Source organism: Anopheles cruzii, chromosome 3 (assembly GCF_943734635.1).
Source record: "Anopheles cruzii chromosome 3, idAnoCruzAS_RS32_06, whole genome shotgun sequence".
NCBI classification, from domain to species: domain Eukaryota; kingdom Metazoa; phylum Arthropoda; class Insecta; order Diptera; family Culicidae; genus Anopheles; species Anopheles cruzii.
In genome coordinates, this window is record NC_069145.1 from 16,556,448 (window position 1) to 16,579,873 (window position 23,426).

Below are 23,426 nucleotides of genomic sequence, written 5' to 3' on the forward strand. Positions count from 1 at the left end.
CACCAAGCGACCATTGATGAACCTAAGTTAAAGGAAACTAGAACACGAGGATTAGTTTTTATTCTATAGCAATGCAAGATGTTAGTATGTTTCTTTTTTAGTTTTTCGTTTTGTTTCGATTTGTTCCTCCTTGTCATGGTTTGAATCGTCGATTCTATAATCAAGCAAATAAATATCAAAATACAAACGATTTTACTTGAACACGTGTTACATTTTTGCGTGCTCTCGTGTCCTGCCTCTGCCGTTCCTGTGAACATTGCCGTTGCTGCTGCTGCTGTCGCTCCCTGCATCACCTTTCGTATTGTACGCTTTGTTTGTCTCGCTCTCTCTCTCCTCTTTCGAAAACGTGAAAACCAAACATACCAGAACTGAAAACCCCGGAACAGGATGCCGCAAAATCAGTGAGTTTAAACATAATACATCGTGTCTTGGGGAACAGATAAAGTTTCGTTTTTTAAAACCAAGAGAAAACCCTATGGCAGTCTTCCAGGCAGGCGAGTTGAACGTACTACAGGGCTATCGCTTCCACAGGTGAACAAACCCATGATCACCGCCGATCGTGACGAAATAAGGAGAGAGTGGAAAGCGTGTTCCCGAAGCTTTCGTCTGTTACGATCACTTAATTGACGCTACACTACTCGTCGTGATTACACCCCTTTGCGGACACTATCCCCAGCCAAACCTGGCTTTCAATGATCATCGAGCGGTTTGATGGGTTTCGTGACCCTTAGCGACTAGAACACCTACAACCTGGGTCTCCTCTTTGATTATGATCCTATTTTTGGGTTCCTGTACGATCATCCCTCTACCCATCACACTTCGTTGTTTCGCACGATCGTGCCCACGGTTGCTCTTCGTCTGGAAGCAGTTTACGTATGAAACTCAGGCCCTCAGCTCGTTTGACCGAGCGCGAGAAAAAATTAGGGTTTTGTTAAATGATAGCTTAAAAGTGACACAAAACAAATCTTTCGCAACCCTCGCGCGTACACTAAGTTTAAAAAAGTTAAAAGCTTAAAACAAAAAACACTTTGGCTCTCTCTCTCCGGTTCCCTCTGTACCACTCGGCCACAGTACCACAGTCTTCACGGCACACTCAGTAAGCATTCGAGGCAGCGTTCGCGGACAAGCGGCTGGGTCCCCATTGCTGTGGTGCGTTACGCGGAATGAGATTTACTTCTTTACGTGAGATGAAGTACGGCGGCTACGGAGCTCCACCGTAGGTGAGATATGAAATGTCGGAACCGACCTTCCGATTCGATGTACGGTGCACAGGCGTTAGTACTATTGCGTAGCGCACCGCGGTGCAGCGTAATGAAAGCGCACTTTGCTCGTAAAACTGCCCAACAACCATCCTCTAGCTTAAAAGCAATAGCGTTTTGATTCGGGTTCAAAGAGGTTCGAGTAAGATTGATGTTTCCGCACCGAAAGGTAAAATTGACGGGGTGGAAAACAATACGTAAAGTGAGGTATTTTTGGCTAGTTCCTTTGTGTGCTCTGCCTGCTCGCGCATATTGGTATTTCCCGTGCGTGTGTCACTTGTTTTTGTCCTCTCATGTGCCTCTGCGCCAATCTCAATGCTCGCGCTTCGCCATATATCGCGCTTATCGCAACATGGTCCGGTTTTAATTTTCTCTTTTCTTTTTCGCTGCGCGATAGTCTTTCTGTTTACTTTTTGTCCCTCAACACCCGCGCGATCACGCACGTTATCGCGCTCGCATTGATTCATTCGAATCCGCACGTTTCCGGTTGTAATGGCACACGATCATTCTGGAAAAAGTTAAAACAAAAATAAAACCCAATTCCAAAACACACTAACCGTATAAAACTAGCGTCACAGGCTATCTCTGTGTACATCCTCATCTTCCTTCCGTTCCTTCGTCGCGTCGCGGTACTTATGTTTGGTGTTTGAACCGGCCTAACGAATCCGCGATCTGCCGGTTCGCTTGATTGCTGTTAGGTTACTAGTTTTTTTTTCTTTTTACTTTTCGGGGACTTTGCACGCCCCACGTCGTCATCCGATCTTCTTCCGATTCTTCATTGATTTTCCATTGCTTTTTGCCTCAACCCGCATCACTAAATCTATGTACAATATTTGCTCTAAACACGTTCGCTGTGCCGGTGCCGGCCCCCGGCTTTGTCACCCCAGCCCCGGGTGGCCGGCCCCACGGTCCGCCGCTGGCAAACCAGACACATCCACCTTCTACATCACAACACACTTTCGTTGACGTCGTTTCAAGGGTTCCGGTCTGAGCACGGCCCGTACCGCTTCGTCGAACACCTGCTTTAGGCCTCGCTGGGTTAGCGCCGAGCACTCCATGTACTTTACGGCTCTTATCTTATTCGCTAGCTTTTGGCCTTGTTCCCGCTTCAAGGCCGACAGGCCCTGCTCGGCCAACACGCTGATTGTTTCGCGATCTTCTCGAAGATCGATTTTGGTGCCTACGGGGAGCGGAGATGGGTGAATGAAATATGTGGCCGTCGGATGGCCGTAGCCGTAGGACACCTACCGACTAAGATGATGGGAGCGTCGGGGCAGTGATGTTTGATCTCAGGGTACCATTTGGAAGTAACGTTTTCAAACGACGATGGACTCGCCACGCTGTAGCATATGAGAAACACGTCGGTCTGGGGATAGGATAGGGGCCGCAATCGGTCGTAGTCTTCCTGCCCGGCCGTGTCCCACAGTCCCAGCGAGACTTGCACACCGTCCACCACCATCGGCGCCGAGTAGTTGTCGAACCTGGGCAAGTGGTTGGCCCACCCAAAAATAAGGAACAGGTAAAGCAAACAGCAAACCATTATCACCGACTTCACGGTCAACGGGAACCGCCGGCCCGAGAGGGTCTTATCTTACACCGTGGGCACATATTCGCCTGGAAAGCTGTCGGTCGTGTAACTGATCAGCATACACGTTTTGCCTACCGTGCCGTCGCCAACGACAACACATTTGATCGGCCTTCCGGATGACATCTGCCGGCGAACCGGTGGGCGATAGGGGCACGAAGAGACACGAAAGAAAACAATGATTAATTTTTCCGGAACACACACACGCGCGCACACACACGGAACCATTTCCCGGAGGTGCCGATGTCACACTGTCACGCATGAACTCGCGATTGCACCGCTAAGCGAGAGGAGCGACCATTTCCACGGCTCCACGTCCACCATCCGGTACTTCCGTGGAGCAAAACACTTTAATCTAATTGAGCAAGCTAAGCACGGACAACGCCTGCTGCGGGCACGGCGCGCCGTCAGGCTGGCGACAGATGAGCCATCTGACGACGATGGGCAGAGCCAGGAGCCAGGGCCGGGTCGGATTCCTACCTTCTGTTTCGTGCAACTAAACCCAGGAAATGACGCACACGCGAACGGAAAACGCACCAACAGTTACGGGCACAGAATAGACGAAAAACGAAAAAGCAGCTCGCGAGTGGTCCGATTTCTCATTTACTTTTGCAGCAGCAACAACGGCATATCATTCACGCGAAATCCTCCTCTCCGTGCACAAAGCGATCCGGACCGGACTGTCAAAAGTAATGGACGCTCGGGCACCGCCCTGTTTACGACTTGCGCTCCGATTCTCCACGACGCGTACTCCAACTGTCACCCTGGTTGACGACAAACTCCTTGCGAGTTTGAGAAAACATAGGAAATATTTTCCGTTTTCTTTGAATATAAACTCCGGAAAAACACTAAAATGACTTCGTGAGGTGCTGATAGTTATACTTTCAAGGTAAACATCCTTTATCGTTGCTTTGATTTGCTTCGAGAGGCTGCTATTGATATTTTGCCACGGAATTAGGGTGCTGAACCGTTAGATCCTTTCAAACAGGCCGTTGGCGTTAAAATAGAAACAATTAAATTTATTTGCAGCTAGAAATTCGTTGACTATAACACAATAAATTACATCACATTAATTAACATAAAGTACATTATAGTAATCGAAACAAGTATAATAAATCCACGTTTATCTGTTAACACAACTGTTAAAGCTCTCCTTATTTGTTATATCGAAGAGTTCAATTGCAATAAATTTGGTACGAATACATTGTTAACTCAAAAACTGTTTCTAAACACACTGTACCCTAAAAAAGACTCATCACAAGCTAACAATCTTCCAAGGGGTTCTTCTTACAGAACCACTCAAAATTAATCCACTTCACAGACCGAAAGGTAAAAGTTGCTCGCACCCACCGTCGTCGTTCGATGTCAGCGAATTCGGCTACTTATTCTGATTAAACACACACCGTGGTTGGAGCGTGTTCCGGGGCCAAGCCACAAATCTTCTGCGGATAGTAAGGAAAATTCACCGCACACAAAAATGCAAGATTTATTACTTTTCCGAATTTCCAATACAGCTACTTTGTGGCCCTAGGACCTCGCCCAGAGCTTTTCCACAGGCCTCGCCCTCGCCTGTGCCGACTTCCTCTCGCAAATTTTTCCGCATTCCAAAACAGATCACGCCGAAGCGGAAGCAGCAAACGAGTTGAAACTCTTCATTAGTGTCTGCAGCAAAAGTTTTAGGACGATTCCTTGATTTTTTTCACTTTTTCGTTTAACTTTTGTAATTCGCCAAATGCAAGTCTGACCCAAGCGAATGCTGTAAAACTTACGACGGCCAGCGGAAGACGACCAAGCTGGACGAGTACGAGCAAAAGTTTCGTTCGCCGGTACGAAGAACTCCTGTGTCCCTCATTTGCGGAAGCATTTTTCACCCATTTCCGGAAACTACATTCATCATTCCGATCCGATACCGTACGATTCATCCGATGTCCACAGCCAAAGCCATACGCACGCTGCTACGTTGGCTCTGCGGGAGGTATCTTCCGCTGCGTCGACATTGCCATGTCCGGCGTCGGTTCGAGAAGACGGGTAATTTATGGGAAAATAATTTTGCAAACTGTCATCGCATCCCGGCGTGAGAGTTAAGGTACTACATGGACACATGCTGTGTCTAGTCGGAACGAAAGCAATTGCTAAAGAGCGTGGGCATTTAAGTAATCTTTTGGCAAGTGATGCTGTAATTTTTATACCGATGCTGCGAAATCTGTTAACAAACGGGTGTGATGTTTTCGCATAAAGCAAGCAAGCAAGCATAAAGCAACACAAAAGCAAGCAAGCAATAAAGATGGTAATTGGACGTTAGTGAAAAATGTTTGTATAAAACAAGCGTTATGTAACACCTCAATATGAACACATGAAAAAGGAAGCGTAAGTATAAGTTATTAGAATGTCAAGGGTAAGTGTTAAAGCCTCCTTTGATACATCGATATGAGAAACGGTCCATTGATAAACGATAAAATTATGTACATGCAGATTTCCAAGTTGATCAGATTCCCGCAAGAGAAGTTCCCGGAAGAAAAAGCTTACAGAAAGTACGCCCCTCAGCATAGCGATAAGACTCTTTTATCGCCTGTACCGACTAGCATTATGCAACACCGGAAGTGAAGCACGCCTTCGCCGGCAGCCTATGTACCGCAAATTACCCAACCAAAGAACAGTTTCAGCCACCGCTCTCGTTAATAGAATTAATAAGTGGAAATTAAATTTCGCGGCACAAGTTGGAGCCGCGATGGAGGCGCCACAATCGCACCAACGTCTGGAATCGCGAAGAAAGTTTCCGCGCGGCATTGTGGGGAAGCCTTTTTTTTATTCTGTCCTCGCGTGATTTTATGCGAAAAGAATCGAGCTCTCCGAAAGCAGATCGGGTGGCCGATGGTGGAAAAAGGACGCCTTGCGATGCCTTGCCGGGGCTCCATTGGTGGTGTGCCGTGGGCTCGTAGGCCTCGCACTTGTTGAGATGGTTCGTCCGTAAGGCGGAGGGCCAAAAACCCGAACCACCGAACGATACTGCACTGGTGAGAAAGACAGCGAAAAGCTTCACCAACCAAGAAAGTTTGGCGCACAGTGGTTCGTGCTTGCTCATCCCCGGAACGCCAACGTTGCCGTCCTTGTCGCTACAGGACGCTACGCCCTGAGAAGGCCCCGTTCGGAAAGCCTGCCTGGTGGGGTTATATGCTGTACCTGCCAGTGCCACATGCTGGGCCACGTCCCAAAGTCCACCTCCGGCGAATACGCGGTGGCCACGCTCTCGTACATAGTTGCGTTGCGCGGTGGCCGGTGCGCAGCCACCGGAAGTACCCAACCAATCGGCTGCCAGTGTTGGCACGAAAGCTCGAAAGCCACGGACGGCCAGCGAAAGGACGGCGGTCCTGGGTTTCCCGAGGATCTTCGGGCGAACCCCGAAGACAGACGACCGATGACCAACCGGGTCGAGTTCGGCTCGGGTTTCGTTTACCTGTTGCAGCTAGTAGCTACTACTCCAGAGAAGGATAGTCCGCCGAATGTTACGGCACCGGTGTGTAGGTTATGCCCGTTATTGCCCCCGTGTACAGCTGCTTGGAGCGCGCGCTGGGCGTAAGCAATAGAAATGATAATTCAGCCGACTCTGTCAACAGCAGCTGGCTCATGTTTGTCGTGCATTATCTCCGTTTGAGACACCGTAAGAATCGTCCCAACTGCGACTCTGCTGCGTCCCATATGAATGTCACCAAGTCACCTTTTCCGGTCCAAAATGGTCCACCATTCGACGGGGAGGCGTCGATGGAGCACGACTTAACGATCCCCCAAAAAAAACCCTTTAAAACTACCCAATCACCTCGCAGTGACCTCTCAGGGACAAAGCGTGTACTTCCGCGGGCGCTGCGAAGCGAAGGGCACACAGCCGCCGCCATATGACAGATTGGCTGCCGAATCGATTCGCGCGAAGGGCACGCAGGGCCGGCAGTGGGTCGCCAACATATTTTACGCGCTCGCTGGGAATAGATTGGAGGAAGTGACCATTTTGAATACAAAACGCTGCCACCCGAACGTACAGTTGGACCGATAGACGGATAGTTGATTAACTTGACGGGAGGGGCGCCAAGGGCCTTCGCGTGCGTGCCCTATACGTCCGCGCATAGGTCCATTATAATTTTGGGGATGGAAGGTTAAATATAGCACCAGGCGGAAAAAAGCGACCGCATGATCCCTCGTCTTTATCGCTGATAATGTATTTTAATATAGCCATTCCTTTTTGTTTGGGGTCAATATTTCCCAACCTCCAATAAGCCGTTTAGTTTAACTAACTAACGCACGTTCGATTGATCGGTTCAAATGCTGCCGTTCAATATAAAGCAACGATTGTAACGCTGTTTGTTGGATGAGACCTGTTTCCGTGTCTAGACAGACTGTGAAAGCTCCCCGAAGACACAAGAGAATGGTACTATTAATTCGGCTTTCGGTCACTTTTCTCACTCGAACGTGTTGCGCAACGCGGCGGGGGCCGTAAAGAAACCAGCTGATCGGCAATAAATGGTAGCGGCCGAGCTGATAGTTTGCAAATATCTTCACTTCACAGTCCATGCTGGCCAACTGGTCTGGTCTCAAATTCAGGTAACAGCCATCCAGTTTAACTACCTCCCCCAGTCGCTGTGGCCAAATCAGAATTGTAGTTGAAACACATGGAGCACATCCAACCCGAGGCGTAAAGTGAATGTTTTGACGGCTTTTTAAAACTACTCCTTCTTCAGCCAAGCGCAGTGCTGGAACAGAAAAATGCATCCAGTTCACGAGAACTAAAAATACTGTAATTGGCCATCGGCGAAACGTCGCTTTTACTACAATCCAGCAGATACTTACTCGTGAGCTCGGATACCACGTGTGGAAGCGTAGTAACCATTTCGGCCTATATTTAATGCCCAAAGCCACACCGGCGCCGTATCCGAAAACCTGCTTCTCGGCGGCCATCAGCAAACTCGTTCCCGGTCCATTCCTTTTTGGCGATTCCTCTCCATCGCGTCCAAGGCAATACATTCGCCAAAAGAAAACGTTCCCGCTTCAGCTCCAGAGATTCGGGCTTTCCATTCATTTTTTTAAGGCGTACAAAAAAGAGGGAAGTACTACTTCTGGCGACACACGCGCCCCTATGTACTACGAGCGACGGAGAAGAATCAATTTGGTCGAAGTACATACCAAATATCGCGCGCGAAAAGTAGTGCTCTAGAGTCTATTGCTTTCTGTTTTGTTTTGATAGTGAGATGTCCACCAAACTCTGATGCCCGCGTGTCAAGTGTCGGCTTTTTGTCCGGCACTACCAACACGTAGCCCTTTTCGGTTTTGGCAAACCGCAGAGTTTCCCGTCCGACCTGTCACGTTGCGATGGAGGCTTTCGGCCGCATTTCTGTCCCACGTGCACCGCGCTCGTACAAGTACACGGCGGCGCGGGGCACAGCAACAGCTGAACGCGAGGGGAGCCCAGGAACCACCGAAAGCCGCGTTCGCCGGCGAGACCGAACTCTCGTTCCGGCGGTTCGTGTTCGCGTCGGCGTCGTCGGTGTTGGTGTCGGCCGACCAGCTGCTTTGCCGCTTTTGCGTAACAGCGAACCCGCTACGAAACCGGCTGGCCATCGGCGGAGTGCGTACGCCGTGAGAGTGTGTTCGTGTCTCCTGGCCGCGGCCAATAACTATTCAGCAGCTGCTGCTGCTGTGGTGGCCGAGTGTTCGTCAGTAGCACTTTTACATCCGGCTCGTACGCAGCAACAGATAGCTAGCAGGTGCTCCGTGTTCCCGGGACACCGAGATTCGCGGTTCGCGGCGCAGATTAGTCGCAAATCGGGCTGAAGAACTGAAAAAGAAAACGAAAAAACATCAACGATTCAACCAAACGCTTATTCCGTGAGTTCCGTGTGCGACGAACGAGTTCAGCAGCATCCAACTGACAACTCCGCTCTTATCGTGACTTTGTGCGCGTTCTGACGTATGTGCCCCCTCGCGTGTGTGTGTGCGCGTTAGTTTGATTATGTGTTTTTGTTTACTCCGTGGGATTCGGTGTTTTGAATTTTGTCACCCATCCGCTACTTGGGGGTTTCCCTCCCCCGGGGGGAGCTGTCATCGGCGCGATCGAGAACGGCTCCGGCAAGGATCGCTTGCCACAACACACAGAGTTTCGATTTCCGTTCATCACGCTTTTCCCTTTACTTTCTCAACCCGGTTTCCCGAGAGGTGCGCGCCAATCGCTCGATCGGCGGGAACGGGTTTTCGGTCCCTGGCATGTAATTAGCGTCCGACGGTGGGCATCAGTAGCAGTAGCAGCAGCAACAGAACGATCGATCGGCCGGGACGTCGGATCGCGACCGGATCTCGGGCGAGCCCAAGGCAGCCTACTTTTGCCGGTGGAATAAATTATCGTTCCATCGCCTGCATCGTCACGTTCCGGAGAAAGAGGACCCCGGGGGCCACTCGGTTGGGAAGCGAAGACCCGGGTGGAGCCACCGGTTTTCGGACGAGCGATCGATCGAGCGATTTCTCGTTGGGCGATAGAAAGGATCTCTCTCTTTCTCGGTGCGGTCGCTCTGGAGTTGTGAGCCACGCCACGCCGCGTCGGCATAGGAGAGGTGCGGCGCCGGGCACGTGCAGCGACACGGGAAACCACGGTGCCCGTCAAGTGCAACGATTGCATAAAGTGGCCGCCGGCACCGTGTGCCGCTCGTGTATTGCGGGGACCACGAAGGAACATGAGAAATGGGTGGAAAAATGGCACGGTACGAGAAAACTGCTAGCGGCCGCCAGCCCCTAACCTTGAAGGTAGACCGTGGAGGGTGGTGACCGAGTCGTGGCCGAGGTGCTCACATCAGGCTTTCCTTCGCCACCCACCGGTGCGTACGATTTTCACCGCCCAAGAAACCGCTGTCGATGCCGTCATCGGGCAGCAGCTTTTTGCTTTCCACTCTCTACCGGGCTCGATGATCGTGATCGGTGCGGATCGTGATTCGCGCGGATGGTGGGCTTTCCCCGGAGAGAAGACGGAGCGCGCCCTTTCGCGCGTTCCACTTTACGTGGTCCGTCGCCGGGCGCAAGATCAAGGCGCGCGCGCGCGCTACGTGTGCCGAAAAGCTGAACAAACTTCCCTACGCGGCAGTGGGGCGAGGGCCGGAATGGAGCAGGGTCAGTGTGTAGTGATAATGGGGCCGGCTCCACACACTCAAACACAAGCGGCCCAGCCCGGCTGGAACGCGTGCTCCCCACCAGCCGTCACCCCAAACGTTCCGTCCCAAGGTCCCCAGGGTCGATGGAAAAAAACGGAATTGATAATTATCTGACCGACGGCACGGGGCGAACCGGGGCGCCCGTGTGCGTGCGCGTGTGTGTGTGCGGTGGCTGTGGAAAGGATCAAGTTCGCAGTAGCGGTGCTCACCTTGAAAGGATCTTACGATCCTTTCCGTCAGAGCGGTCCAATTGGATCGACCCATTCATCCTTCGAACACACACACACACACACACGGATCCTCGGATCGGATCGGAACGAGATGAAACTAGGAAGCGACGACGGAGAGTCACCCCCCGAGACCAGGCCAACCTGCTTTATGCGCATCAGAATTTCGAAGCGCTGCCGTAGGAAGCAACCCCCTCGGCGCGGAGTGCGGCGAAGAAAGAGGGAGCCCTCCGAAACCCTGTCGCCGCCAGCCCTCAAGCTCTCTCTGTCTCTCTCTCTCTCTCTCTGTAGGGGCAGTATGAGGCGCGGACACTGCGCACGGTTGTATTGGTGGTAATTTCGGCCGCGACCGCAGAAAAAGAGCTACCACACGCCCAGTGAACAATTTTGAGTGCCCGAGCCGAAAGTTCACAGTTACGTTGAAAGTTCGGAGACAATCCTATGTATATTTTCTTCGCCAAATCGTTCTCGACTTTGTCCGAACTTTGAAATGGCGCAACGAGCGACTGTCAGTTTAAATTCTCTCGCGCGTGCCCCTTGTCTCTCTCCCTCTTTTCTATGTGTCCCCTCTCCCTCTTTCTTTCTCTCGTATCCCCAGTCGGTTCCCGAAGTAAAAATGCAGGGGTTCGTTTTCGGTTTCGATTTTCGGTTTATTTTCGGTTTTTTTTTTCGTCTCTTTCGCTCACTCGTCTATTTCACGGTTTCACTTCCCTACCTATTCGTGCATTCCTGGCGCTATGCTGCGTTGGTGGCGGTATAGAGGCATCCCGTCGAACACATTGTTTCGCGTACACACACATTGTCGGTGGGTCCAGCCGGGTTTTTGTTTGCTGCGTAGATTGTTCACGCGTGGTCTTCGATGCATTTCTCAAAGGAAGAGAAGAAAGTAAATTGTTGTTAGATTGTTTGCATTGCAATCCTGTCATTTGTTCTTACCTTTTCCACAAACTGACGAGATAACTGACGAGACACCTGACTGAAACGAGAAAAGTGAAAACTTTTGAACATTATTTTGCTGTCACTGAACACTGTCCAATAAACTTACCTGTATTATTTCAATCAGGATCACACATGATGGAACGAAAAGCACTGAACGAGAACTTGACACTTAGAAAATACAGAGGCAGACGCTTCGCCCCGACACGAAAATTCAACTAAGTCCTAACCGAACAAAAGTAAGATACTGACTGTCGTCGGTGGTCCCGAACATAGAATTTCTTCGCTACCCTTCCCTACCTACCTGACCATGCACTCGGACTTGTAAAAATTTCCGAATGCCCGGCGACACACACGCTTCGTTTCTCGGCCCTTCCTCCCTTCCCTCTCCGGGTAAATGAAACCCACAAGCTCGCGTTCGTATTGCCTCTCGGCTCTGGCACCCTTCCTCTCCAGGTAATTCAAACCCACAAGCTCGCGCGAGGAACTCCCTCCTCTCGTGGTTTCTTCCGCTCTTTTCCGCTGCTGCCTACGAGCGGACCCTCACGAGCCCGCCTGCCCGTCTTTTCTCTTCCTCGTCGCAGGCAGAGGGGGTTCGGTTTCAGCCTTCCTCATCCCTTCCTCAGGCCGAGGGGTAGCTCGGGCACTCAAAATTGTTCACTGGGCGGTGCGGCGGTGCTCCCGGCACCCTCGCTGATGATACTCACGCCGTCCGTCGATGATGATGATGATGATGATCGCGCGATCGTGCACACGGAGAGCGCACGATTGTGTGCGCGGTGGTGTGTGAAAAATATTCTGCCAAGATTTTCCTCGTCTCCTTGTGTGTGCGCGCGCGCGATCCGTGCTCGGGACACGATGGCGCCGACGGTGCAAAAATAAGAATAATACGAAAACGAGACGGCCCAAAGCCGCAGGAGGATGCGCGGCGACGGCAAGGGCGCAATCCCGCATCTCAAGTGTTCGTAGCGCCGACGGAGCGAGACCGACCGAGAGACAGAAGAACGAGAGAGAAAGTGCCGGAGTGATAGAGGGGGGGCAGGTCGTATAATAGTAGTGCCCCGCTCTATTGCTGATAATGCGCGCGCGAAAGGCGTAGCAATCTGCCGACGGTCTGCTGCGTACGGCCTTTACGGTCGTCTGGTCCAATAAATCGACTTTTCCGATCATGGATCGTACTGTTCTGCTTCGAATTACTCTGCCCGTTCGTCCCGGTTTACGATCGGTTTCGGTGGTCACCGGCAATGGCCGCACTTGAACCCCGCGGCACGTGTTGCCGCAGCCGTCGACACGTGTTGAAATTCAAATTTTCAAACTCGAATTCCGAAGTGTGTCCGCCGTAGCCGCGGCTCCCGTACCGTCGGTCCTTCGGTTGCGGCACTAATTGTCATTATTATTGCCACCGCTCTTTTTTGCCCCATCTTCGTCACAAATTACACCCGCGGAGATCGTGTGGTGGTCGAGCCTTCGATCTTCACCCCGCGAGCTGGCGAAAGAGAGAGAGAGAGAGAGAGAGATGGTGAACCGTAGACTGGTTCCCCGCGAACAGGGCTTGCGGGACGTTGGCACCGAAAACACGCGCGCGTTACACAACGGCTCCGCGCGCCCCCGTTCGTACTCCCCAGCGCAGTGCGCACTGATAGTAAATCATTGCCGCGCGGGTGCTTGAGGATGTGTGCGTGGTGGCCGCGGCGCGCGCGCGTGAGAAGCCCCGCGAATGTGTCGCGTTTCGCACACCTCCGCGTGCGCCGCGCACGTGGTGTGGTGAGTGTGCGTCCGCGTGTGGCGTGCGCGCGGTGGACAAGAAGCTGCGGGAACCCGCCGCCCGCCATATGGCGCGCACGTGTGTGTGTGTGTGTGTGTGTGCAGTGGCCACTACACACGCGCGGTCAGTTCGCGATTCTCGCTACACACATTCCGAGAGGAACGTTGCCACCTTTTTGCTTGTTTGCTCTCGATCCCACAGGATTTCGGTGTGTGCGAATGATCCCACACGATCATTGTGGCATTGTGGCAGATCCGCACACAAACACACGCACACTTTCCAAATGCTCACACTTGTTTGGGGACCTTGGTGTGTGGGTCCTCGCACGACACGCGGCTCACGGTGTGAGTGTGTGCGGCCATTATCAATTCCGCTGCTATCCGACCGCGCGGATCGGCCCGGGTCCGCCGCGCCCCGGGTGCTGCTTCGCAGTGCTGGTTTCGGTTGGTCTTTGGTCGCACGTTCCCTCGAACTAGGTGCCCAGGAGTACTCCCCGGCGCACGCGGCCCCCCCGTGTGTGACTGTGTGTGTGTGTGTGTGCGGTCCGGTGGCGCGATCAACGCGCTTTATCAACGAGTTGAAAATGTATAAATTTAGAGCATTTGACCGTTTCGCGTACCCATCTTGAGTTGACGAGAGAGAAAGAGCGAGACAGCGAAGGAGTGGAGCTCGCAGCCTCTACTGCGCGGTCAACGAGAGACAGAGAGAGAGAGAGAGACTGACTCTCGAGGACGAGACTTTGGCTTCATCGTTTTTTTTTTATCAGCGCCATCGCCGCATGTGTGTTACGCACTTTTTATTGGCAACCTTTGCTTGGTATCGTTCACACGGCTCCTCTTATCGGAATTGGCCGATTTTCGGTTCCCTCGCGCGCCACTACTACAGTGGTGGCCAGATTTTGACACGTCGTGCATCGCGCGGTCCAGCTAAAACAAATCCGAATGTGTTAAAAGTTCCTCGCTCTCTTCCTCTCTCGCTAGCTCCGTCTTTGCCGAAAAGTTCTAATAACCTTCTGATGCGTTCTGATTTCCACCACAGCTTCAAGTGAACCCCGCGAAGGAGAACCCCGAACGTGTGTGAAATTGAGTGGCCGCGTCAGTGTGGACGACGACGTGTGTGAGCATGGGACCAGATTGACTGGATCGATCAGACAGGCCGCGTGCGAAGGACAATATTCAGCGCAGAGTGTGTGTGTTTGCCCCCAAGTGGAAGTCAGGAAGGACTTTTGTGCAGTGAGCGTGCGAGTGTGCGGGTGCCACGTGAGAGTGTGAGGGAGAGAGAGAGAAAGGGTGCCGGAGAAAGATCAGTTGAAGTGCCACGCCGATCGTCACCGCCGATCGTCCTTCCCGGGCCGGCCAACGATGGATCCGTACGGTGGGGGGGCCGGCTGGCCGGCGTCACCGCTGCGGGGCGGCGGCAGTCTGTACGACAACATTTCGAACGACGGCATCCCGATGGACGCGCTGGCCGAGCTGCAGGACACGGGCTTCGAGCCGCAGACACGTGCCCGCTCCAACACCTGGCCGCTGCCGCGGCCAGATAACTTTGTCGAACCGGAAACCGAGCTGGACAGCAATAAGTGCAGCAATCAGCAGTTGGCCACCACCGGTTAGTGTCGATCCGATTGTTTGTCTCTTTGTCGTTACTAATTCATACGCACATTCGCCGGTGCCGTGGCACCTCGTAATGACCTCGCCGAGGCCGAGAATTAAATGGCCTCGCCGAGCCATTTAATTCGTCATTAATTCGCTACCGACGGTGTGTGTGGTAGGTTCCCACCAAAGTGATCCTTTTGGGGCAAATATGCATAGTAAGGTTGGCATTCCTGCCCTTCAGATCCGAGGCATTCAAATTCATCGTAAAGTCTTTTTCCGGATCGATTTCTTCCCCGCTGCGGATTCTGTCTCGTCCGTAGACTCAAAACGGTGTCTACGGAGCGACCCCTTGAATTTAGCGAATAGCCAAAAGTCACACATGATGCTAATCGTCATTCGTATTCGCTGGTTGGACCGAACGATATGGATCGAGTTTGTGGTGAAATGATCACCGAAATGTGAGAAGGTGTATTATCGTGATGAGAGGTATTCTTTGTTGACAGTTTGGTCATTTGGAAGGAATTAATGATGCTACACTTCGCTTGACTTTAGCGAAGGAATGCTGTGTCTGCTGTTGGCGCATACCAAGCTGTTCAATAAGTTTTGCCGTTCAATAGGAAAAACATATTTTTATGGTTTGAAATACACTTTATTGTTCAGTATGGTTTCCCTTTCCCCGATTTCTGGACATGAACTCATTTTGTAGCCAAAGAACCAGGTTCAGACCACTATTTGGCCTCTTGTTTTGATTCAGGATCATGGTGATGATTCAACGTACAAAATCCACTTTATCCTTTCGAAAACGCTCCAAATGTTGCCGAGAAATTTGCATTCGAATAGTTACACTGCCCAATGAGATGTCTAGGTCTTCTACTAAATCTTTTCAGTCGCTCGACGATTTTCCAATACGATATCCTGTATTTTTTCTATAATTTCTGGTGCTGTTGCTATTTTTGGACGTCTTTGGCGTGAATCGTCTTCAAGGCTTGTTTAATTACGATTAACTTCAAAAACCGCCCTTTTAATGCACTAATTGAAGGCGAAGAGTCTTTACATATTTTTTGTTCATTTCGTTCATAAAATTCCTTTGCTTTTAAACCTTTTAAAAATAAAAAAAATCAATCACTGCACGATACTTGACTTTTCCGTTGTAAAAATTACTTTGACACGTCGATTCTAAACGGCTTGTAGACAAAGAATGAAGAGACAGATCGAAATGAAACTTCACATGCGTTCATATGAAGAGTGTACCAACATAATAAAAAAAGTTAGACTAGTAGCTGTGCCCTCCGATATTGAACAGCAAAACTTATTGAACACCCCAGCATATCGCGGCGTGATTTGATTCCCCGTGAACAGTTCTATAACGGATGATCGTCATCCACTTCTGTTGACATTCCTTTCGACATTCTCTTCGATTGGTCCTGCCGAGTAACAGTGAATATGAAGTAGCCAGCCAGCGGATTCTTTTCGTCGACTATTCGACTATTCGGGGTACTCTTCTCCATCGCCAAAGGAATTGGAATTCGTAGTCCTGGGGTAGCGACTTTTTCCCCCAGCGACGCAAGTATCGAGCGCCTCCACCGGCCGCGGTCAACCCGCCAAAAGTTGTGCGGAACTGCGTCGCAAGCAGCGTGCGTGGCTGGCGCCGCCTCAGGAGCCGCGGGCCGGGCCGCGTGCGCCACTCGTGCGCCGCCTGGCTTGTGGCTTCTAACGCGCGCACCCCACCCCCCGCGATCGCCGAGTGGTGTCGTCGTTCTGTTCCTGGTTGGCTTTAATGTTTACATTTTTAATTGGCCATTCGCCGCGACTCGCGCGCGCACGTTAGTGTGTGCGCGAAGGGCAGGTCGAATGCGCGTGTGGCGCGGCGCACGTGGTGTTGGTGCAATCCGCGTCCGCGGTGCTCTCTATTTCCACTATAATCACACACGCACACACAGACAGAGAAAGAGATCGGCGGCGGCCAAGATCGCGGCCGCCGACTGATGGGAGACTTTTTCGCACTTCTGGGGCCACCTCCGCCTCCGGCTCTGTCTCCTGTGGTGCGCGGGCCGCCGTGGCGCGATCAGTGCGGGGCGAAAAAAAAAACGCGTCGAATCAAAACTGGTTTTCGAGTGGCCAGCCGCCGGAATCTGACCTTCGCGACGACGGCGACGGCGACGGCGGCCACTTCAGGACGCGCGCGCTGGATGGATGGATTCTGACGCCGTTTGACTGAATTACCGAATTACTCGTTCGCCGAGGGGGAGGATGGCGCTGTTTCCCCCTCCCCCCCGCCACCTGCTCCGGTCCATTCTCTCGGTTGGTTCCGCCATTAATTCTGTATTTTTTTCATGTGCGCGTCTGTGTGTTTCGATCGCCCGACGACCGACTGACTTATCGCCACCTGGCTGAGCGGTGAATCCGGTTCTTTTGGTTTTATTGCCTGCTGGTCGGCATCGACGGGTATCTATTTAATACCCCGCCCCGCTCCACGCGATCGTCCATCAACTGTGGTCAGTTCCTAGCCCGCTCAGCGACCATCAGACAGGTTACCAGACTTCGGGGTGGGAGGGTTTTTTTCCCCGGTTTTAGACCATCGTCTAAACAACGTCTGGCGGCGCGCGCGCGCGCGCCGACCTCTAGGAACCACCGGTCCGTGGCGTCGAAATTCTCGGCTGGCAAAAAATGGAGATCCCCAAGACGGAAGCCCCGCGGTTACTTGAACACATCAAGTCATCCAACCAGGAAGCGTCCACTGGCCGCCACCGCGAGAAAACGGAATATGGTTCGCGCACAGCCAAGTTTCGACGGCAGTGTACAAAATGCCCCTTCTGTTGATCGCCTCTCGAGGAGGATGTGCCGCCGGCCGGGGATTTGGAATGCAAATTCTTGCGCCGCCGGTGAATGTCTTCGATGACGCTTCCAGTCCCTCCCAAAAAGGCATCAAATCTGAAGGAGAGAGATACAAAACCCAACACGCGGATCACAGGAAATTTCCATGACCTTTCCGCGCCCCGGCGAACGAACGGACGAAGGATGCAGTGGCGTCGGGTTGATGGCGATTGATTAAAATACGATCAACACACGGAGACACGGAGAGACTAGATATGTTTATGCAATGCGGAGCTTTAAGTCCGGCAGTGCTCGCACCAGGGGCCCAGCCGAAGGTTTGATGGCAGGCAGGCAGGAATTCGCTTCGCGTTTTATGGTTCCGTATCCGTTCCTTCCGCAACACTTGACTTGGCCCATTAACGCCTGGCCAACACAACCAAAACCTGTTCTTCGGTCGGGTTCGGCCGGTTGGCGTTCTAAATTTTCCGGATGCCCCCAGGGTCACTAATTAATGTGTAGAATTAATGTACACACCGAGGCCCCTATTTTTAATGCCTATTTTATGGATATTTTTGTGATTTATCGACACGTGTGGAATGGATCTCCGACTAGAATGGATCGTCCGTTAATTTTGGCGGTGATCCACCGGCCAACTCATGGCTGATAAGCGCATCAGATTGGCACAGTAATCAAATTTAATTGCAATATCGCTCAGCGTAGCTCAACGTGGCACACGCAACAGTATAGTCTCGAGTCTCCCGGCGCCTTCATTCAAGATTCTCGACACCGCAAAATGCTTGCCAGCGAAGCGAAACAACGACGTAGGCAGGTTGGTGCATGCGGCGATTGCAGTTGCGCCGTTGCAACGTGATTTACGTGCGTCGATGGAGCGCGCGCGCCCGCACGGACCCCGGACCCGGGAGATTAGCATACCACACATTCCGCGCGCGCGGTGGTGTCAGTAGTTGTCGCAAAACTCGTCCGTTCCCTGCTGTACTGCGTCTTATAATTGGCGTCCACCATTGGCGGCGGCGTCATGTGTCTGCGACGGGTTGCAAAATGGCCATCGAATGAACGAGCCCCCGGCCGGGTCAGGTCTCTCGAGTGGGCCGACGAGTGCATGTGTACTTGCAGCCGCAGAGCGCACCAAAACACACCTCACCGCGCCGCGCCGCGCCGCGCGTCACCTATCAGCTGGGTCACCGTCATGGTGCGGCGCGGCATACATTGTCGCGGTCGAAAAACGGGGGACTGGGTTTATGGGCGAAAAGCGAAAGTGAACTCGCGGTGGGCCGTCGCATCATCGGTTCATTGAGTTCATGAAATGCGCCGAGAACCTCCTGAGCCCGCCACCGCCGCCAGTGCAAGAATTTGGAGATCAAAACAGATCCGCGAATCGAAAACAAAACAAACCCTTCGTGAGTCACCCTTTTTTAGTGGGCCACTAGAATTGGGCGACCGCGCGGCCCCGGAAACAATCGGTACGCTTTCGCACGCACGGCGCAGTTCGTGGTGGCGTGTTGCCCTGCAGTGCCACACCACCCCTCTTTGGGGCGACAGGGGTTGTTGAGAATAAAAATAGATAAAATGACGCGACCGCGTGCTCTCTCCGCGTGCTCTCTTCGCGTGTCGGAGGATGATCCCCCGCACGCGGTCGGCAGTACTAGGGGCGGTGATTGGCGGTAATCCCTCCCACCCCGCCGGCCGGTCACAGTTGATCCTCGAGACGAAGCAATTTTCCGAGAATTGCAGAATCTTGCGACATCATACAACCGTTTCATGGAGAGCAAAAGATTTATGAAAAATAAGGCCGAGATGGTCTTTTTGGTCTCTTTTTGCTGTCAGAAGAATACTCAGACATTCCATGAATCATTTGTACTGAAAATGATGTACAATGAAGATTAGCGAGCGATCAGCGATCATTGAAGATGCACACATTGATTTCATCACAAGGAATTAATCTAAATAAGACAAGCAAACGCAGCTTTCTGAGGTTTCTGTCTATTGTCAAACTTTATAGTTTTTGTTTCATATCTTCACTTTGAACTTTCCATAAAACCCTATAAATTATGATGGGATCGATCTTGCTCCAATCGATCGATTGAACTATCATCATCCGTGAATAAAAAAACGACCAGATTGGTGCATAGACAATTCTTGGTTTTTGTATTAGGTCTGCAAATTAATTTGTGTGGTTTTCTGGTCGTTTTATGGCTTAAGCTTGCTCCAAACGCAGTATTTTTTGTCGATAGGGTTGTCTATCAATCTTTTCATTATGTTTTAAAAGCTCATAGTACACCATGCCTTTCATATCCCACCATAGCATAACCTTTGCACAGTTAATATTTTGCTTTGGTTGCGATGGAGGTCCTTTTTGCGTTTGGGATTCTCAGCTAGAGCATATTCATCATAAACATCCATTAAAATACGATGACTTTCGGTCAGACCATTGAAGAACTGAAAGTTAACATCACAGCGGAAAAGAAAAGGGCCTTTTTTGTGTGTCTATTGGAGGCGGTCATTTGATCGAAATTCTATTCTGAGTGAATTGCCAATACACGACATTCTATACCCTAAATAAAACTTATTCATTTTTCAAAATCGACTGAAAAATACCATTATGGCAGAATTATTTGAAATTTAAATAGGTCCTATCACTATGGCTCACCCTGTACATATTACACATATTTCATAAAAAAGTTGTGACATTTAGATGTTAGTGAGTAATGAGATCTATTGAAAACCTGCAAGGATTAATTGACACACTTAATATCACATTTTCGGTGATCGTTCCGAGATCATCTCGCCACAAACTCGACCCATATCGTCCCGCAATCACTTCATTCGATTGACTTAGCACCATGTGTGACTTTTGGCTATTCGCTAAACTCAAGGGGCCGCTCCGTGGACACCTTCTATAGTCAGTATTTGAGATAGGAACCGAAACGAAGAATGTGTTGAAGGTTATTCATAAACAGAACACTTCGTACCGTTTCGAAAATTGGAACATAACATAGACATAGATGCAATTGCATTCAGGGTAGGGATTATTTTAAAGCCAATGGCATAGATTTAGACAAACAGAGAAAGAATAGTAAATATGATTTAATTTTTCGATCGCTTCTTGTGAGCGCGCCAAACACCGTTTACCCCGGCGCGATCACAGATTCCTTCCCTGCGTCAGTGTGTCACACGCAGAAAATGTTGTGCGTGATGGTGTGGTGCTGGCTGAGGGACTTTGGCTCATCTTTGCCTCTGATGTTGGTGAGAATTGTTCCTCGTTCTATCGGCGCCATCATCGCAACTGACCTTCCGCGAGCAACAACAATGTATCAACCAACGGAACGGTGGACCGATTGCGGAGCCAAGCGATTCCCACTCACACTGGCAAGTGATCCGTACGATCCGTATCTCTCTCTCGCTCTCGGTCACGTCGTACACCCTTTATTGCTGCCCAATGCTAATGCTCCGCAGACGACGTCCCGGTCGGTTAGCATTAATTTAATAACGATCGTTTTGGGATGGTCAGCCAATTAATGTATATGATTGAGGTTGTAACGCGCTCAGCTCTCCGCTCGATGCTCTTGGCACTTGCTGGCAATTCCGGGATGGCCCCGCATTACGTAACGGACTTCACAGTGGTGCCGGGCGTGTCACGGCAGTAGTGTTCGGTAGCTTCGACGTCTACACGACGACGAACGAAAAAACCGCGTGACGCGTAGGAGCGCGAGATAAATATAAACAAAAAACCTTGCACCCTCTCGCTCTCGCGCTCCGTTCTGCCCCTTTCCGATCCGTGATACGTAATTAAAGTGACCACAAAACGGTGGGCAAGAGCAAATGAAGTGACACTTGGCGGGTTGTGGTTGGCTTTCCTCTCGGGGAGGGTGCTCGAACTCGTTCGCCCGACATCAGATCACTATTTTCAGATTTGATCGTGTCCTTTCCTGGCCACGTGTGCGCAGGGCGAGCGAGAGAGAGAGAGAGAGAACGTAACTAGGCGATCAGTCAGACGGCAGTTTGGCCACGGGTTTTCGGCTTCCGCGCGCCTTCCTTTTTACTGTGCACTTTTATGACTACGATTATAATATTTGATTGCAAATTTAAGTAAATTACACCACGCGCGTCTAGACGTGCGCGCGGTGGTCGAGCGTAACGATCCGAGAGCCCCACGGAGTGTGTCCTCAGACGTTAGACGGTGCGTCTAGAATGGTGCTTCGCCTTTCGAGCCATTCTATCGCTGCTAATCGGTCGGCTCAGCGCCCCTAAGATTACCTAGCACCTTCTCTCGGGCCGGTGCGAACTGGTTTGACCAGTGCCAGGTTCCACTTAATTCAGGCTGACGGTCCAGCAAATTATCCGCGACGAAAAAAAAAGAGAACGTTTTATTACCACACGGCAACGGCGGGCGGACGGCCTCTGCAGATGGTTGGGCTAAGTTTAGAACTATTTAGCTTCAAGGCAACCTTCCTGCGCGGTTTAAACCGCGCCACCGAGGCCGAGTTTTTTCTGATCCTCCGGTTTCCTGGAGGCCCTACTTTGCTGTCCCGGTAGCTTAGGGAAAGTAGCTCTCTTCCAGAGTCTCCCCGTTCGAGGCATGGGCAAATTTAGAAAGTCAGGCTCCCTTTCTGGCCAGATTGCTGGGGAGATTTCGGACATTGTATAAAATTGGCGTTTCGTTTTTTGGGTCGGTGCAAGAAACCTGAATCAAGAACCCCGGCGGCGGTCGGCTCTGGCGACATGTGGCTAATGGCGGCGTGTGCATTATGCTTGCAGTTTTCGGGCATCCGTCACTAATCTGGCGCTCGCCACTTGTACGGCTTCTTCGTCCTGCCGTCGCGTCCCTGATCAAGAACCTCTGGCTCAGCGCATTACAAATTAAACGCCGCTTTTTTAAACATCAAAATGGATTTATGTTGAGCTTGAGTTGAGGTGTTTGGAGGGAACAAAAAGAAGAAAAACGTGTTCATGATGTGGCCGCCGGCGTGGCGTTTAATCCACGCTCCTCGCCGTTGAGTGTTTATATGGCCTTGGCAACATGTGTTCCACTCTGATCGGAACGGGGGGCGATCGGTGTTTCGTCCTCGTTCGTTCCCATGTGGCCATGTCACGCAGGTAACCTCAGCGAAGTCGGAGAATAGAATCAGAATCAAAATTAATACGAAAATGTTGTGTTATTCCGGACGTTGGGAATCTGTTAACCCCTATAAATAGCAATACAATTTAACATTAATAGCTATCAAATTTCTGTGCCACTCGAGAGCAGTCGATCCGGAGTAGCAACGTGGCGTGTTTTTGCTGCGCAAATTACGCATCACTTCGCGGCTCTAATTCGTTTCTATTGCTCTTTTCTCTGATCGGCGTCACCGTGTAGCGGCCACCAGCAATACGCAGCTTCAGTCGGCGGCATCGTCGTCGTCTTCGTCGAAGAAGAACTCATCGCGCCGGAACGCCTGGGGAAACCTGTCCTACGCCGACCTCATCACGCAGGCCATCAGCTCGGCCACCGACAGCCGGCTAACGCTCAGCCAGATCTACGAGTGGATGGTGCAGAACGTGCCGTACTTCAAGGATAAGGGCGACTCGAACAGCAGCGCCGGATGGAAGGTTCGTAACCGCCTTTGGGCTTCCATTCCCTGAGTTTCTTGAGTAGCTAAATATTGTTTCACAAAACCGGGACGGATGCAAGCCCAAGACGAAGTGTGTGTGACCCCGTTCGCGTGTGCTGGTCCACACCCCACAGGAGCTGGTCTAATTTGATTAGAATCATGTGAATCGCGCGCCGCCCGTTCCGGAGTGTCGCTCTCTCTCTCTCTGTGGCTCTGGTGGCATCAAATAAGCGTCACCCCAATTGATATCCGATTCAATGCATCATCATTCCGGCGGCTTCCGGTTGCGTGGTTCGCGTGGGTCGCGTCCATCGCGCCCATCTTCATTAGGACTCTAATGGTGACGTCGTTCAGCCGGGGTGACCGGAAAAATGGCCATCGACGCGCACAATTGGCACAGAGCGCATCGCGTGGCACGTGGTTTCGGTTGAACTCCTCTCTGGTTGATTGAGACG

At 51.4% G+C, this 23,426-nt stretch overlaps 2 protein-coding genes and 1 long non-coding RNA gene across 3 annotated transcripts in view; 1 reads left to right on the forward strand and 2 right to left on the reverse strand.

Moving 5' to 3' along the window:
- Window positions 1–55: 55 nt before the first annotated feature.
- Window positions 56–3,488, reverse strand: LOC128272263 (ras-related C3 botulinum toxin substrate 1). The gene is made up of 4 exons (XM_053010039.1): window positions 3,325–3,488; window positions 2,855–2,970; window positions 2,508–2,740; window positions 56–2,439 (listed from the first exon to the last, which is right to left on the reverse strand). Exons 2-4 carry the CDS (start codon window positions 2,968–2,970, stop codon window positions 2,201–2,203), a joined length of 588 nt encoding a protein of 195 aa, XP_052865999.1. The 5' UTR covers window positions 3,325–3,488; the 3' UTR covers window positions 56–2,200.
- A 7,203-nt stretch (window positions 3,489–10,691) lies between these two features.
- On the reverse strand, window positions 10,692–11,428 carry LOC128272265 (uncharacterized). Its single transcript, XR_008269246.1, has 3 exons — window positions 11,298–11,428; window positions 11,189–11,228; window positions 10,692–11,119 (listed from the first exon to the last, which is right to left on the reverse strand). It is a non-coding gene; the product is annotated as an uncharacterized LOC128272265 (long non-coding RNA).
- Window positions 11,429–14,158: 2,730 nt separating this feature from the next.
- LOC128272262 (forkhead box protein O) overlaps window positions 14,159–23,426 on the forward strand; it is a 52,585-nt gene continuing 43,317 nt past the window's right edge. Inside the window, exons 1-2 of the mRNA XM_053010038.1 lie at window positions 14,159–14,561; window positions 22,737–22,969. Coding sequence (XP_052865998.1) covers window positions 14,315–14,561; window positions 22,737–22,969 — 480 coding nt within the window. The 5' untranslated portion in view covers window positions 14,159–14,314. The remainder of the gene's footprint in view (window positions 14,562–22,736; window positions 22,970–23,426) is intronic.